General features: G+C 41.1%; 1 protein-coding gene across 4 annotated transcripts in view; it reads left to right on the top strand.

The window, feature by feature from the left end:
- Positions 1-16,289, top strand: part of ATP8A1 (ATPase phospholipid transporting 8A1) — a 242,792-nt gene that overhangs the window by 114,775 nt on the left and 111,728 nt on the right. For all 4 annotated transcript variants that reach the window (XM_082611029.1, XM_082611027.1, XM_082611028.1 and 1 more), the window contains 2 exons: positions 1,829-1,913; positions 6,593-6,732. In XM_082611029.1, coding sequence (XP_082467155.1) covers positions 1,829-1,913; positions 6,593-6,732 — 225 coding nt within the window. The remainder of the gene's footprint in view (positions 1-1,828; positions 1,914-6,592; positions 6,733-16,289) is intronic.

Below are 16,289 nucleotides of genomic sequence, written 5' to 3'. Positions count from 1 at the left end.
CTTCAGACTAAAAGATGAACAGGAAAACAATGCTCTGTATGAAAATTTACCAAAGACAAATTCTTAGCCATGAAGCCTAGGCTCTTCACATAAGTGACTGTAATCTGACAGTGCATGCCACTCCAGCAGCATCACCCCACCATGATTTTCCACTTTTACTTTGCCAAGGGCTAAGACACCAGATACGTAAATCCATTTAGGATTTTATATAAAGGTAGACTCAGTAGGTTCAAGGTCTGATCCTAGGAGATGCACAGCTTTCGTTCTTGTGAAGAAACATTTTTTGGTTCCTAACAATGTATCAAATACTTGATGTGGCCCCCTGAATAAATGAAAGTTACTTTGGGTGAAGGTATCTGTATGTATTTATTTTTCACACATAAGCATGGCCAGTTGTGATTGTCATTTAAAACATACTATGCAATTCATGCAGAAGACCACATTCTGTGCCCTGCTTTCCTTGATACTATAAAGAGGGTAGAAAATTCTCCTAGTCTGATCATCAGTTTTTTCCACTAGAATGCTTAATTACATTGCAGAATTTAATCTCCCTAGCTTTATTACGTATCACTTTTGTTTTCATGGCTTTAATTTTTTTTAAGATTTTCTTAATTTTAAAATGGCCTATTTTAATTTCATGGAAAATTTCAATAGCCTCTCAAAAAAATAGTTTGTAAGTTATACCTTTCGTTCTCAGAAAGGAGCCATGAGGGGAAATTATCATTTCCTTTTGCTTTGCCCCTCTTCCCATTCCACCACTGAAAAATGAAGAGAAATTCATAATTGGAGCCTGGAATATTCCATCTGTTCTGAGGTCATTAAGTTCTGTTTCTCTCAAGGGTTCTAAATCATACTCCATTAGTCTGCTTCCAAATCTCAGCCCTGAGACTGGAGACCCCAAAATGAGTAATGCCACTGAGAAAGTAATTGCAGGTAAATGATTTATTTTTTCCTGGTCTAATAAAACCATGAAGGCCAAATACTAAAATTCCTAAAACATTAAACCCAAGCTGAAGAACAACTAAAGGAACAATAGGCAATTTATAAAGGGACAAAAATTAGAGAAGCGTACTGATGCTTAAAGTTAAAGCTGAAAGGGACTTTAAAGATAATCCGGTAATTTAATTTTACAGACTAAATAAATTGAGCCGTAAAGCCAAAGTGACACAATCAGAAATATTCATCTCTAAGACAATGCTAGGTTTGTCCAAGATCCTCCCTGCTCTACCCACCAGCCCACTCCATGAATTTAGACCTGTGTTTCTCAGAGTTTGTTCTTTTGTGAGCACCAATCCCATGAAGATGCCCTAACCTCTAAAAGGTTCAGTAGTAAGTTTGGGGCATATACCATACCGCCCCCTTGGAACCACCATGCACATTAGCGTTTTAAAGGCTCTAAGAAGTATTGCAGCAGGGCAAGCTCTTTAGCTTTGTTTAGTCCAGCATTTCCCAAACTCTTTGTGTTCTGGACCATTCTTCCTTATAGCACCTATGAACACTGCATTGTTCTGCAAAATCTTCAGGGGTTGGGGGAGATATTGCAGCACATCACAGGTAGGCGAAGTATTGATAGAATATGAGGTTTTGAACATTGCAGTAACTATGGATTTATTCAGAAAGGAGAAAGATGAAAATATAGGACTAGAACCTTATTTCTTAGTGTCATAAGGGAAACAGTGCTATTAGGGAAAAATATTTTGTGCTTCAACACTAATGCTAAAAGTGATTTTTTTAATACTTATTTGCTGCTAATAATGTTGCCAACATCAACTTTATTAAACTCAGAATTCTTAGTTTAAGTGTGTTATACCTTCTGTTCGTTTTCCAGGACACTGTAATTTATGACCGACTAGCAGAGACTTCAAAATACAAAGAAATTACCCTAAAACATTTAGAGCAGTTTGCTACAGAAGGTGAGTGTAATATGGCAATAAAGCATAATTAAAATAAAATGAAATCATATACTACTAATATCTTACAGGATCATTCTTATTATTTTACTTAGAGATTCCTAAAGTAAGATAAAAATAAATGTTGATAATTTAGATTCTACTCTATGCTGTTCCCACCCATTATTTTTATTTCACTCTCCTGTATTTATTAAAATTTTGAGAGACTTTGTCCCCACGTTTTAGGGAATGTAGGACCTATAAATCTGTTTGCTTTTTAGAATAGATACTGTTTACAGTTTTTTTTTTTTCCAGCATTTCAGGCTTTCTTCAAACACACAAATGGTAACAAAGGGCACCCACAAGTGACAGGCATGGTCCCTAAGGCCTGGCTCAAAGGCCATGCTGGAGGGTGTGAGGGACTTCTCAGCCCTACTCCCTCAGCAGCTCTCTCCCTTCCTACTCTACACCTCACGGGCACCTCTGAGATCAGTTAAAAGTGCACAGAGGGCTTCCCTGGTGGCAGAGTGGTTGAGAGTCCGCCTGCCAATTCAGGGCACACGGGTTCGTGCCCCGGTCCGGGAAGATCCCACATGCCACGGAGCGGCTGGACCCATGAGCCATGGCCGCTGAGCCTGTGCGTCTGGAGCCTGTGCTCCGCAACGGGAGAGGCCACAACAGTGAGAGGCCCGCGTACCGCAAAAAAAAAAAAAAAAAAAAAAGTGCGCAGAAACTAAGTTACTGTAGAGGAAGTTGGGCCCTGCCTCGCTGCCAAGAAAGAGGAGCAGATTCCAAGGAAAAGATGGAAGCGGGCTACTGGGTCACCACTCAGGAGATGCCAGGCTGCTCCCTGGTCTGGCCTGTGTCACCCACAGCCTTGGACCTGGGCAGAGAAGGAAGCAAGGAGACACTCCCCACATGGCAGCCCTGGGCAGCTGGAGAGTGTGGGTCACTGGTCATGTGATCCCCCCAAGCCAATGGCCAGACCTCTCTCTGTTTACAGCTTAAATGCTTTATAGCTCAAGCAATGCAGAAGGAAAGAAACAAGAGTCGAAGAACTGGGTATTCTAATCTAAGAAAGAGGAGAAGAAATAAATAAATTTCTATAACTATTAAAATAGTTATTCAGGGCCTCCCTGGTGGCGCAGTGGTTGAGAGTCCGCCTGCCAATGCAGGGGATACGGGTTCGTGCCCCGGTCTGGGAGGATCCCATATGCCGCGGAGCGGCTGGGCCCGTGAGCCATGGCCGCTGGGCCTGCGCATCCGGAGCCTGTGCTCCGCAACGGGAGAGGCCACAACAGTGAGAGGCCCGCATACCGTGAAAAAAAATAAATAAATAAAATAAAATAAAATAGTTATTCAACTTAGTGTCAACCCAGAACTTTTTATTAAGCCCCTACCACCTGCCAGGCTCTGTGTGAGACCTGAGAATCCATGGCAAACATGCTTAGTTCTGTCTCTGTTCTACTGAAATGTAGTCTAGGGAGATAATCTAGATGAGATGAAAGGAAGTGAGAGTTGTTACGCATTAGGGTCAGTTCCTACAGGAATTTATAGAATCTTATCTCTAAACTTAACAAAAGTGGCCAGTGCCATATCTGAATCTCCCATCCAAGTTTTCACTCTTGTCTGCTTCTGCTGGAACTGTTACCAGCAGCACCAAGCCTGACCTCTGATCCAATCCTTTTCCTCTTAATCCAAGCTACAGAAAGATAGGAATGATTTTAAAAGCACTAGGCTTTGAAAAGCAGGAACATGAAGAACCTTCTCCCATTTCTCCTCCAAAAGTGGAAGAGCATGAAGACCCACACGTCTGTAGAGTTCAGATTCCATGAGGCGCAACTTCAGAGGGGCTTGGCAGGTACAACCTACCCAGCACTCAGCACAGGTTCCTTTTTTGAGGAGGGTTAGGGGAGCATCTTTCTCCTCTCTGGTTGTGATGTTAAAGATATTCCAGCTCCTGGACACATTCCAATTGGCTTGGCCTCCACCTCCACCCCTTTCTCTCTGGCCCTAGGTGAACAACACTTGTGCACCATGGCTACCCCAGAGTAAGTTTCCAGCCAGGTTTCCGGAAGAGAAAAACATGTCCTAATATGGCCCAAAGATTTAAGTTCTACTCAAAGTGATCTGGCAGTGGACAACCCTACTCCTTTCTTGGAAGATGGAGTCCTCTGGCCACTTTATGTCCTATCTTCTTTGCCTCTTTTTTTTTTTGGCTGTGTTGGGTCTTCACTGCTATGCACGGCCCTCTCTAGTTGTGGTGAGCGGGGGCCACCCTTCAGTGCGGTGAGCAGGCTTCTCATTGCGGTGGCTTATCTTGTTGCAGAGCACGGGCTCTAGGCATGCGGGCTTCAGTAGTTGTGGCACACAGGCTCTAGAGCACAGGCTCGGTAGTTGTGGCGCACGGGCCGAGCTGCTCCGCGGCATGTGGGATCCTCCCAGACCAGGGCTCGAACCCGTGTCCCCTGCATTGTCAGGTGGATTTTTTTTTAACATCTTTTATTGGAGTATAATTGCTTTACAATGCTGTGTTAGTTTCTGTTTTATAACAAAGTGAATCAGCTATACATATACATATATCCCCGTATCTCCTCCCTCTTGCATCTCCCTCCCACCCTCCCTATCCCACCCCTCTAGGTGGTCACAGAGCACCAAGCTGATCTCCCTGTGCTGTGCGGCTGCTTCCCACTAGCTATCTATTTTACATTTGGTATATATGTCCATGCCACTCTCTCACTTCGTCCCAGCTTACCCTTCCCCCTCCCTGTATCTTCAAGTCCATTCTCTTTGTCTGCGTCTTTATTCCTGTCCTGCCCCTAGGTTCTTCAGAACCATTTTTTTTTTAGATTCCATATATATGCATTAGCATACGGTATTTGTTTTTCTCTTTCTGACTTCACTCTGTATGACAGACTCTAGGTCCATCCACCTCACTACAAATAACTCAATTTCGTTTCTTTTTATGGCTGAGTAATATTCCATTGTATAAATGTGCCACATTTTCTTTATCCATTCATCTGTCGATGGACACTTAGGTTGCTTCCATGTCCTGGCTATTGTAAATAGTGCTGCAATGAACATTGTGGTACATGACTCTTTTTGATAGCAGGCAGATTCTTAACCACTGCACCACCAGGGAAGCCCCTCTTCTTTGCTTCTTTTTCTGACATGGTCCCGGCCATATTTTATTTGACTTGAGATCACTAGCACCTAACTGTCTGAGAGCTAAATGACCTTGAGCAAGGACATTGTCTTCTTGGGAACCTAGTTAACTGCATTTATCATGGCTGGCAAATGCTTCTGCCTCTTCCTTGTTCCAGTGCATCAACTTTTTTCTGGCTGAGGGTAGCCTCCAAGTGAATTATAAAATTGACAGGCATTAAGCACTAGAAGTAGGTCACTTCAAACATCAGCTGTGGGGCTTCCCTGGTGGCGCAGTGGTTGAGAGTCTGCCTGCCGATGCAGGGGACACGGGTTCGTGCCCCCTGGAGTTACAGGTGTGAAGAACTCCGGGACCCTGCCCTTTAGGAGCTTCAAGCTAATGTAGGAGATCACAAGAAAAACAATATGAAACATTGTCATTCATACCACAGGAGTGCTGGGGATTTCTGCCTTTGGGGTCTAGGTGAGAGGAGGATGCTTCAAAGAGATGGTTTTAAGAACTGAGTCTTAAAGTAGATGCAAGGTAGGCAGTGGAGGGGGATTGAGAGAGGGTGGAATGGAGAAAAAAAATGACCAGTTTGTGCAAAGACCCTAGCATGGGAAGTGAATGGCAGAGAATGAGGTGGAAGGCAATTGATATGCGGTGACTGAGCCAGACTCTGAGGTTTGGACTTCATCCTGGGGAACGATTAAAAGACTTCAAGCAAAGGAATAACCTGATAAGATTCATTCAGATTTTAGAAAAGTTACTCGAGGCATGGAGGGTGGATTGAAAGAGCTGGGAAATTGGACACTAAGGTTCCATTGAACTTTTATCAGATTTCAACATATTGTTTGAACTGAATCAGTGTTATCGAAATGAGACTTCATTAAATAAAAATGGAAGTGTCAATCCAAATTTAAACCACTTCTTTCACCCCAGAATGAAACTTCATGCTGTTTGCAGGCACCCCTTACCCACACTCCAACCCCCCAGGAAAATTAACCTACTATTTGTCACTATAAATTTACCTTTTCTGGACTTTTCTTTTAATGAAATTCTACAATATGTGATCTTCTGTGTCTGGCTTCTTCCACTTAACATAATGGTTTTGGAGGTCATCTGTGCTGCAGTATGCATCACTACTCCATTCCTTTTCATTGTTCAAGAGTATTCTGTTGTGTGGATACACCAGTTTTTGTTTATCTGTTCACCAGTTGATGGACATTTGGACTGTTTCCTTTTGGGGGCTGGTATGAATGATGCTGCTAATGAACATTTACCTACAAGTCTTTGTGTGGATGTATGATTTCATTTCTCTTAGGTAGATGGCTGGGAGTGAAATTGCTGGGTCATATATTTATGTTTAACATTTCTAGAAATTACCAAACTGCTTTGCAGAGTGGCTGCAGCATCATTCTACCTAACTGTAAATTTCCTGAGCACCAGATAAATATCACTGTGCTCTGGGAAAAAAAAAAAAAAAATGGAAGTGTCAGACTTCTGAACAAAATCTTATTTGATGTTGTGGTGGGGGGTGTATGCTCCCTTTTTTCAGGGTTAAGAACTTTGTGTTTTGCCGTGGCTGAGATTTCAGAGAGTGACTTTCAGGAGTGGCGAACGGTCTATCAGCGGGCGTCCACGTCCGTGCAGAACAGGCTGCTCAAACTGGAAGAGAGCTACGAGTTAATTGAAAAGGTACGTGGAAGACTGTTTTGCCCATAAGGAAAGTTTGGTTTCCAGAAAACTTGTCTTAATTCAAGGGGCCAATAAAATTAAAATCAAAATATCCTGACACACCGCTAAACTGTTGAATCTCCTCCCGTCTAAGCACTGACAGCTCTTAAAGTTTTTGCTGAAAAGTCTCTGGAATTGCTTTATATAGATCTGGGCTCTTTTCACAATTTTGGATCAAATTTAGTCTCATCTAGCAATACCCTTGCCAAAGTCTTCCATTGCATCAGCATTGCTGAAGGTGTGCATGCCCCCTGCCCACACACAGACATGCACACAAGCTGCACACACAGGCATGTGTGTATATAGTTAATGAAGGCATATAATGTGTAATACAAAGTAATATAATAAATATACAGCTTGTGTGACTCCATAGCCAATCATATAGAATGTATAAGTGAACAACCCAGTGCTTATACCTGGCCTGTCATTGTTCACTTAGATACATCCATCATTTCTGCCACAACTATAAATATCCTCATTTTACCGACAAAGAAACCAAGGCTATTCAGCCAAAAAAGTGATGGATACACTATGATTGATGCTGCATAAATAGCAAGAAATCTTGCTTCCTGAATTAAAAATAGCAAGCATTTTTATGTTGTACTTACCGTGTGCCATGTGCTGTTTGTAGCACTTGAATCTATTAACCCAGTGGTCCTCAACCTTTTTGGCACCAGGGACCAGTTTCATGGAAGACAGTTTTTCCACAGACCAGGGAGGGAGGATGGTTTCGGGATGATTCAAGCACATTACATTTATTGTACACTTTATTTCTATTATTTTTACATTGTGATATATAATGAAGTAATTATACGACTCACCATAATCCTGACAGGAGGTGGAGCTCAGGCAGTAATGTGATTGATGGGGAGTGGCTGTAAATACAGATGAAGCTTCGCTCGCTCTCCCGCCGCTCACCTCTTGCTGTGGGCCAGGTTCCTAACAGGCCACGAACCCATAGCGGTCCATGGCCCGGGGGTTGGGGACCCCTGTATTAAATTATTTAATCTTCATAGCATCCCTCTGAGGTAGGTAGTGTTAATTATCCCAACTGTACAGATGAAGAAACCAGGGTACCAGGGAGGTTAAGTAATTTTACAGAGATTACTCGGCTCGTAGAGGGTGAACCAGAATTCTCACTCTGGCTCCAGAGTTCATACTCTTAGCCACTCGAGTATCTTCATTCTAACTTCCTAATTACATAATTCCTTCAACTGTACTCATGTTAATAAGGCATAGACTCAAGCTTGCTTCAAGTTGATCTTGCCTTCAGATGAGTGACGACTGACATGTTTTTTCTTCGTCTCTCTCAATGTACTTCCTGTCTTCGTTGGTAGCCAGCACCATGGATGTCTCCCTGGACCCTTCCCTCCTTCCTCTCCCCGCATGCCGCCCACTCTGTGTAATACCGGCAGTGGCATGTTACAGCTGGAGGTGATTTTCTCTGGTATGCAGTTGCCACTTGTGAGTCTAGATACTGTTCGCCTGTCTTCTCAGTGGATTGAGATCACTTTAGAAACTAGTTTGTGTCTCATCCCTCCCTTATATTTGAACCTATTTTGTATCCTCCTTATTTCTCAGAAGACTTGTGATAGCATGTATGGAACCCTCCAACTCGATAAATCCCACCACCGCCACCAATTTTAGATGTGCACACACAGCAGGAGACTTGTTATTAATTTATTGAATTTCTCTCTCCCTTTCTTTTCTAATATCCTTATATATGATTATGTCTTTGGAATATTAGCGAAATAAAGTAATTTTTTATTTATGAGACCATGACTATAATCTCTTTCAATATCTCCAACCAAAGTCCCATATTGTCTTAAAATACTAATGGTATTGATTCTTAATCTTTGGCTTTTCATACTCTTTTGAGAAGTTAAAAAAAAAAAAACTGTTTGGAAATGATTCTTTTTCGCCTGTCTCCTTTCCTACACAGCCTGAATATAATGTAGCCTTTTCCCCTGTGGCAATGGTAGAATTAATATATAATAACTGACAATAAATATTTTAAGTGGATTCTAACCATTAAATTTTGTTTCTACTTGAAGTGCACCGTAGCAGATTCTGGAGTTCAATGTTTAATGTGCCTAACATTTTTACTGTGAATGTCCTAGAGTTTATAGATTTGATTTTATAGGTTTAACAGTTGTGTGTGTGTGTGTGTGTGTGTGTGTGTGTTTAATATCTGTCATTAAATTTTGACTTCGCTCTTTTAACTAAAACAGATGTTCAACCTTTCTTTCAGCAGATGGCGATCGCGAGTCACATTGAAATTTAAATTGCCTGGGGAACTCCATTACATGTATTTATATATTTTTAGTTTACAGATACAGAAGCCTCCCTTATGACTGTCTCTTACCTAAAATAAATGAAAAAGAGAATTTATAGTTAATTCCTCTTTACTTCATGATAAGCCATGCTCTCTTTTATTGAAAAATCAGAAAGGTGAAGAGATTGGTTCCCATGGTCAGCCAGCTTGTTCCATATAAGGACTGATTTTCTATATCCCCTGAAACCATCGTTTCTTTCAGTAATTAAGTAACTTTCATTAAGAGGTTAATAGATGCCAGGTATCAGGGATGCACAACCAAATAAGGAACACTCAGTGTGGCCCTCTGAGTGTCATGGTCTGAACCAGTTCCTCCAGGAAATCCAGAAGAGTGACCCACAAACTTGGGCCATAGCAAGCTTTCAGAGAGGTGGTAACTTTTGAAATGAGCCTCAAAAGATTATTTTACCAGTTAAAGGAGAGCAGAGGTCTTCTTAGAAGAAAAAGAATAGGCACAATGACACAGAGGGGTCCCTGCAACTAAAAGCTGCTTTTCTGAAAAATTATTTTCCCCCCTGATCGTTTGGGGACTGTGGGGTGATAGCGGGTCTCCCTTGGTCTGAGCTTCCATTCTTTGTTAAAATCAGCTGGGATTGGTATTCAGGAGGAGTTGTGGGGGACTGTTATCACACATCGTAGTGAGGTGGGTTTCAGCGTGTCAGCGCAGGTTCTGCTGGTGTGTCACTCTAACTTAAATTGAGCTGTCATAGTCCTAGGCTCATCCATTTTGGCTTCTTCCTTGGCTACTTTAAATGAGACTTGTTTATTGTAATCTATTTTTCATATGGTTGGGATCTATTTTTTATATAGACCATAATATTGGACTTGTAAGATAATGACTTTTAAACTGTGAGAGTGGTTTTCAAATCTCTCTTTTTTTCTAAGAGCAGAACCCATTTTCCAAACTAAATATTACCTGAATATATTTATATATTTTCAGTGTATATGTAATATACAGAAGCAGAGCTGCTCTGGTTAACAAGTGGAGAGGTGGGGAGAAGCCCCTAACTGTCTCTCCCTTCAGACCCTACCTTGCCCTCATCATGGTCCACGAGTGGCTTTTCAGGACTCTGGGGCTCCACGGAACACAGTTTGGAAACCAGATAATATTCCGTATGTGTGTGAAATTTTTAGGAAATGTGCGTCTCAAATTTCTATAGATATTTTCCCTCACTTTTCAACAAAAGATCAGAACATCCTTGTGGTCATACACAAGATGTTTCTGACCATATTTGAATTAATGATGCAAAATGCCATTGACACATTAATGGTAGCATTACATTAAAGGCATTTAAAATGTGGAAGATTTGTAGAGCTTTTCCTGAAATCAAGAATGTATTTTTAATATGTTACAAAATAAGTGGAAATGTTATAATATTGTTAAGGTTGTACTTTTAAACCCTGCTGTCTGTCTTATCCCTGCAGTGTTTGTTCAAACAAGTAATTCAGTTTTCAAAATTTAGTTAAAAGCCTTATTCCCTTGGGGGCTATAACTCCTAGCATAATTCCAAAAACATGTATACAAATAAGCCAAGAACATCCAAGAAGATAATGCCATGTGTCCCTTGGTGCAATGCTTTGTTACTTTTCTACCCAGCTCATCTGAGCACTAGAATGCCCCCCTTCACCTCCAGGGCACAGTAAAGGAGAGAGGATGTGAAAGGTTTGAAAAAGTTCTCTGGATAGGGTTTTCCCTAGTGACAGTCATTTTTAGAGGATTTAGGACTTTTACATCCATCTATAAGATATCATCAACATCTCTGCTACACAGTTGTAGAGTTTGGTCTCCATCACTTGCATTCAGATGGTAGACTTTTCAGGATTAAAAAGAAATCATTTCTCTAATGCTATGAGTTGTTTCAGGATGTTCCTGAAACATCTTTTTTCTTTTACTAAATAAAGGTCAGGAAGGTGACATTTATTACTAGGAAACCCAAGACATTCAGGAACAAGAAGGCTCACATAGTTAAAATGCCTAAGAGATTATGAGAATCACATCAGATACTTGAGGTGTCTTGACCCAGTTTGAGGAGAATTGTAGCATCACTTTGGTTTTGTGGACAGAAAACACCTTTTCGTCTCTGTTCATCACCACTTGAAAGAATTTACAGTTGTCTCATTCTTTCAGACAACACACTTGACCTGTTTTACCTTCTTTAGCCTATTTCTTTTTTTTTTTTTTTTTTTTTGCGGTATGCCGGCCTCTCACTGCTGCGGCCTCTCCCGTTGCGGAGCACAGGCCCCAGACGCGCAGGCTGAGCGGCCGTGGCTCACGGGCCCAGCCGCTCCGCAGCATGTGGGATCCTCCCAGACCGGGGCACGAACCCGCGTCCCCTACATCGGCAGGCGGACTCTCAACCACTGTGCCAACAGGGAAGCCCCTAGCCTATTTCTTTTGAAAGACAATGTATTTGGACTTGTAATTAAATTATGAAACCACTTATAATGTTGGTCTATGTTTTTAAATATTAGATTATTTTTTAAATTAAGAATTTATTTGGTCGGGAAAAAACTGCAAATAAATAACGGAATAATTATCAAGTCTTATACTTCCTTAGCAGTGGTTTCTCTAATTTCTCACCTTCCTCTTTGATCTGCTACTTTATATTTATTTCTAAGACACAAAATTTATTTGCCTCATACTCATAGTATGCTGCTGGATTCCTTTGAAAATTAGTGGTACAGAGGGCTTTGATGGGGAATATTTTATAATTAAACCATTGGTTGAAATATGGAGGTATTCCTTCATGGTAAATAGAGTTTTTGAAAAATTTTTATATTTATTTGCTTCAATAGGGAAATGCAATTGCATAAATTACCTTCTAATCACTTCTGATGTTTGGGAGAGCAAATTATTTATCTTGAGCATTACAGAAAACAGTGAGATATAATACTTGTCTAGTATTTCCCTGGTGATAAAATTGTTCTTGTCTTCTTCTCTTATTATGAGGCATAAATTACAAAATATGCTTTTTGAAAAATCAAAACTTACCCCATACTTTTATCTGTTAACGTTTTTTAGATTAATTATGGGTCAGAGAGGATCATTTTTGAGCTTAAGAATAATCAAAAAGCTACAATTTTGGCAGCATTTAGCACCCCGTTGAATCAGAGAGCTGTGTTGTGTCTTATATGCACAAATTTTATAATTCACAGTTAATATATATCTTCCACTAGATTGAAGCTTCATGAGAGCAGGGATCGTTTTTATCGAATTCATCTCTGTGTCTCCAAGAACTGCCTGTCTGAATAAGTATTTTATGAATAAATGAATGAGTCAATTAAATAATTAAGTCAAAGGCTAAATTTACTTAGTAACTGCTTGCATAACGAAAGCCTGCCTTCTGTTACCCACATAGTTCATGCTTTCTGCACATTGAGGATGTTGGTTTCAAATGCGTTGTCACTAGGATTGCTTTAGGGATGTGTTAAAAAAGGTAGCTAAGGATTTTAAAGGATGCATTCGTTAGAAATTTAGACTCAGTCATTTTTTTAAAAACCTTTCTTCCTAGTTATTTAACATATAAATGTGGGACACACTTGGTCGCAAAGATTCAACAACAAATGCCTCAGCACTTGTCAGGCTCTGTTGTGGGCTCTGGGGGCACAGGAGGGGGGAAGGATGGAAAAATCCCTGTCTTCATTTCAGTGCAGGGAGATAGGCAGTAAACTTGAACACTGGAAAATGTCATTGCAGACAAGGCTTAGCACCCTGGGCTCCGCGATAGGCACCGAGATAGGACAGTGAGGTAGTTAGTGATCTTTTTTTTTTATATTATTTCCTTGGTTCCTCCCCAAAATATGGTTGACATTTCTGGGATTTTTTAGAAGACTGCCTTGATGTGGCATAATACAGATTGACCACTACACTCGGGGTAACTAACAGCAGTCCAGCACCCTTCCCAACATATGGTAGGGAGTGGTGTAGAGGATTCGTAGAGAAATAGAAAACTTAATGAAAAACAGAACTTTTCCTGAACATTTATGACTGCCAAATTCACAGTAATTTCTGTATTCGAACTGAATACTTTTTCAGATAAAACTACCCGTTTCTATTCTTAGTAGCTGCCAATATCACTTTCATTTGTACTAAAAACTGAACCATACTAGATGAAAATTTACATGATGTACTGGTGATTTTGTGGTTTCAAATTCTAGTAGTTTCCTGTTTTACTGTTTGCTTAAGAACATTTGCAGTCTGTCAGCTTATCTACTAAGAAGACCTGCCAGTTTTTGAGCCTTTACTAAGCTTCAAGTCCTCCGCTCCTTAACTTGATTAGTTAGTTCCAAGGGCCTCTAACGTGGGGTACACAAAATGAACCATTGGGGTAAGCAAGAAAGTGTTATAACTTCTGTTTCTATTTATGTTTTACTCATCTTTTTTTTTTTTTACAATTTGTTGTTGCATTTTGCAATGTATATAATTTATTAACATTAACAAAGCAAATCGGTTATACAAAAGATATAGACATACGTAGTCTTAGGTAAGTACTCAACATCTTTTCCTACCTGTACTCAAAAAAAAAAAAAGGTTAAGATAAACAATCTATTTTCATCCTCAAAACAACTCTAGTTCAGCCATATTATTACCTTTATCTTGCTGATATAGAAATTCTTAAGTTATTTGCTGAAGGACGCATATCCAGTAGTTGGCAGAGCAGGGATTCAAATCCCAGTTCTGTCTTAATTCCAAATCTCATGTTCCTAATCCGTATGTTATTCTGCCAGCATGATTTAAAAGAAAGCAAGAATGTATGTAAAATGTTGGTGACTTGAAAAGTAAAATGTAACCACATGTGTAGTTGAGTCATCATGAGATCAGCCCTTGGGATTGGGAGGCATGGTATTCAGGACCCGTCTGCATAGGAAATGAGGCAGGCTGTGTGCACCCTGTGTAATGTAATGTACTCTATCCTCCTTAAAAATGAAGGTGGGGGGCTTCCCTGGTGGCGCAGTGGTTGGGAGTCCACCTGCTGATGCAGGGGACGCGGGTTCGTGCCCCGGTCTGGGAAGATCCTGCATGCCGCAGAGCGGCTGGGCCCGTGAGCCATGGCCGCTGAGCCTGCACGTCCGAAGCCTGTGCTCCGCAACGGGAGAGGCCACAGCAGTGAGAGGCCCACGTACCACAAAAAAAAAAAAAAAAAAAAAAATGAAGGTGGGAATATGTTTTTCATGATTTTCCCTCAACTCATCTTTAGAGTCTTCTTAGTGAAAGTACTTAATGTTCCCTTAGATCTCTAATCTCACGCTTCTCCTTTCTGGCTGATCGATCCCTAATTATGAACGCTTTGAGGTAGACTTTCCACACTGGGTTTTGCTGTCTTCTCACTCAGATAAGATGGATGTGTTGTTTTTGCAGGCTACACCCAATCGCCTCTCAAATCCTGATTCTTTTCAGCTGGGTGTGTGAATTCTGACCTTATTTGGCAAGCCCTTGGCTCTGTGGCAATTCAAATATGATTTCTGTGGTTCAAAAAGCACCAAGTTAAAACCTCCTTCTTGGCCTTGGTTGCCTGATTTCTCCAGAAGCAGGCTAATGAGCTATGCCAATGATTTAACGCTGTTAGTCTTAGTGTACTCTAGCTCAGCTTAAACTGAAAGGACAGAGGTATGAGAGTCTCTTCTGTTAAACAAAACCCCTTTGTTGTGTGCAAAGAGATGTTGAGAAGAGAAGCACAAGAGTGAATGATGCCCAGTGGAATGCAGACCAGAGAGAAGCCAGTGATCTTTGAGAGCCAGCGTTGTAGAATGGTTCTGAGAATCCCATGGCCACCAGGGCCTCTGTATTCCAGAGCTACCATACCTTAAAGCTAAAGAGTATGATGACTGCCACAGTCTTCCAACTGGTCTGGCAACCTCCATTCTTCCCCATCCATCCCCAGTTGGCCACCGGTGAACTCTCTGAGTGTAAATCTGATCCTGTCCCTCCCCTTCTACAATTCTTCCCCAGATGCCCTTTGCCTTTGGAATCCCAAACATAAAAAATAGCCCCTTTGATTTCCATTCCCTGACAGTTTTTCCAGGCTTATCGTTTTCCTAACTTACTACTCAGAGTTTGAGATGACTGATCCAATTTCATCCTCAGAACAACCCTATTAAATTAGCATTATTTAAATCACCACACACCTCGCTTCATTTATCGATTCCATATTGACTAAATGGCAGCTTCTCAAACACAACGTGCATTTGCATACCTCTGTCTTTGCAACATGTGATTTCTTTTGTTTGAGATTTCTTCCCACATCCTTCCCCACCTCTCCCAAGTGCTTGGCTAATTCTTAATTCTTCGTTTAGGATTTTAGGTCAAATGTTAACTCGTGTTGGATGGTTTTTTTGAGCCACCCAAACTAAGAAAATACTTATTTCCTGTTTTTATCTTTTGTACTCACAAAAAATTTTGTGTTTACTTCTAAGAGAGTATATAGCATATAGTAATGTGATTATTTAGGGAGAGTACTGTTTTTCTCTGGTGGTAATCGTATATTACAGTTGAGAGGCTCTGTCTATAGTTTGGGATTGCAAGGAGAGGAGAGAGAACTGGGACCAGAGGACCTAAGGCCAGGCTAAGAAAGAAGGGTCAGAGCTGACCCAGGAAGTATCAAAAGCAATCAGTCAGGATGGAGGCTGGTGCAGAGATGCACTGCTCCCCAGTATTATGCATCAAGGGTCTGCAAACTCCAGCACAAGAACCACATTCACCCACTGCCTATTTTTGTAAATAAAGTTTTATTGGAACACAGCTCCAGCCATTTGTTTACAAATTGTCTTTGGCCATTTTCACACTACAGTGACAGCATTGAGTCGTTGCAGCACAGAATGTACGGCCCTCAAACCCTAAAATATTTACCATCTGTCTCTTTACAGAAAAAGTTTGTCAACCTTGCTGGAGACAAGCAATTAGGTCCTCAAACCAGCAGCATTGTCACCAATGCACATTTCCAGGCCTCATCTCAGACCTACTCAGTGAGAAATTCTGTGGGTAGGGCCCACTGATCTGTGTGTAATAAGCCCCTCAGGTAAATCTGAAGACCGCTGCTCTCCATTTCTGCTCCTGTGGCTAATTACTTGGGGCTTGATGACAGCCAGGCAGCAGGGTCTAGGAGAAACAGATACCAACGCAAGGCAAGGGGGTACAGTCAGAAAACAAGGAAGGGAGGATCCAAAGACTGGATTCTGAAGTACA

The sequence above is a fragment of the Mesoplodon mirus genome (assembly GCF_964341445.2).
Source record: "Mesoplodon mirus genome assembly, chromosome: 2".
Lineage (NCBI taxonomy): Eukaryota > Metazoa > Chordata > Mammalia > Artiodactyla > Ziphiidae > Mesoplodon > Mesoplodon mirus.
The sequence above is the reverse complement of the archived record's forward strand: the minus strand, read 5'-3'. Positions and strand labels throughout refer to the sequence as shown.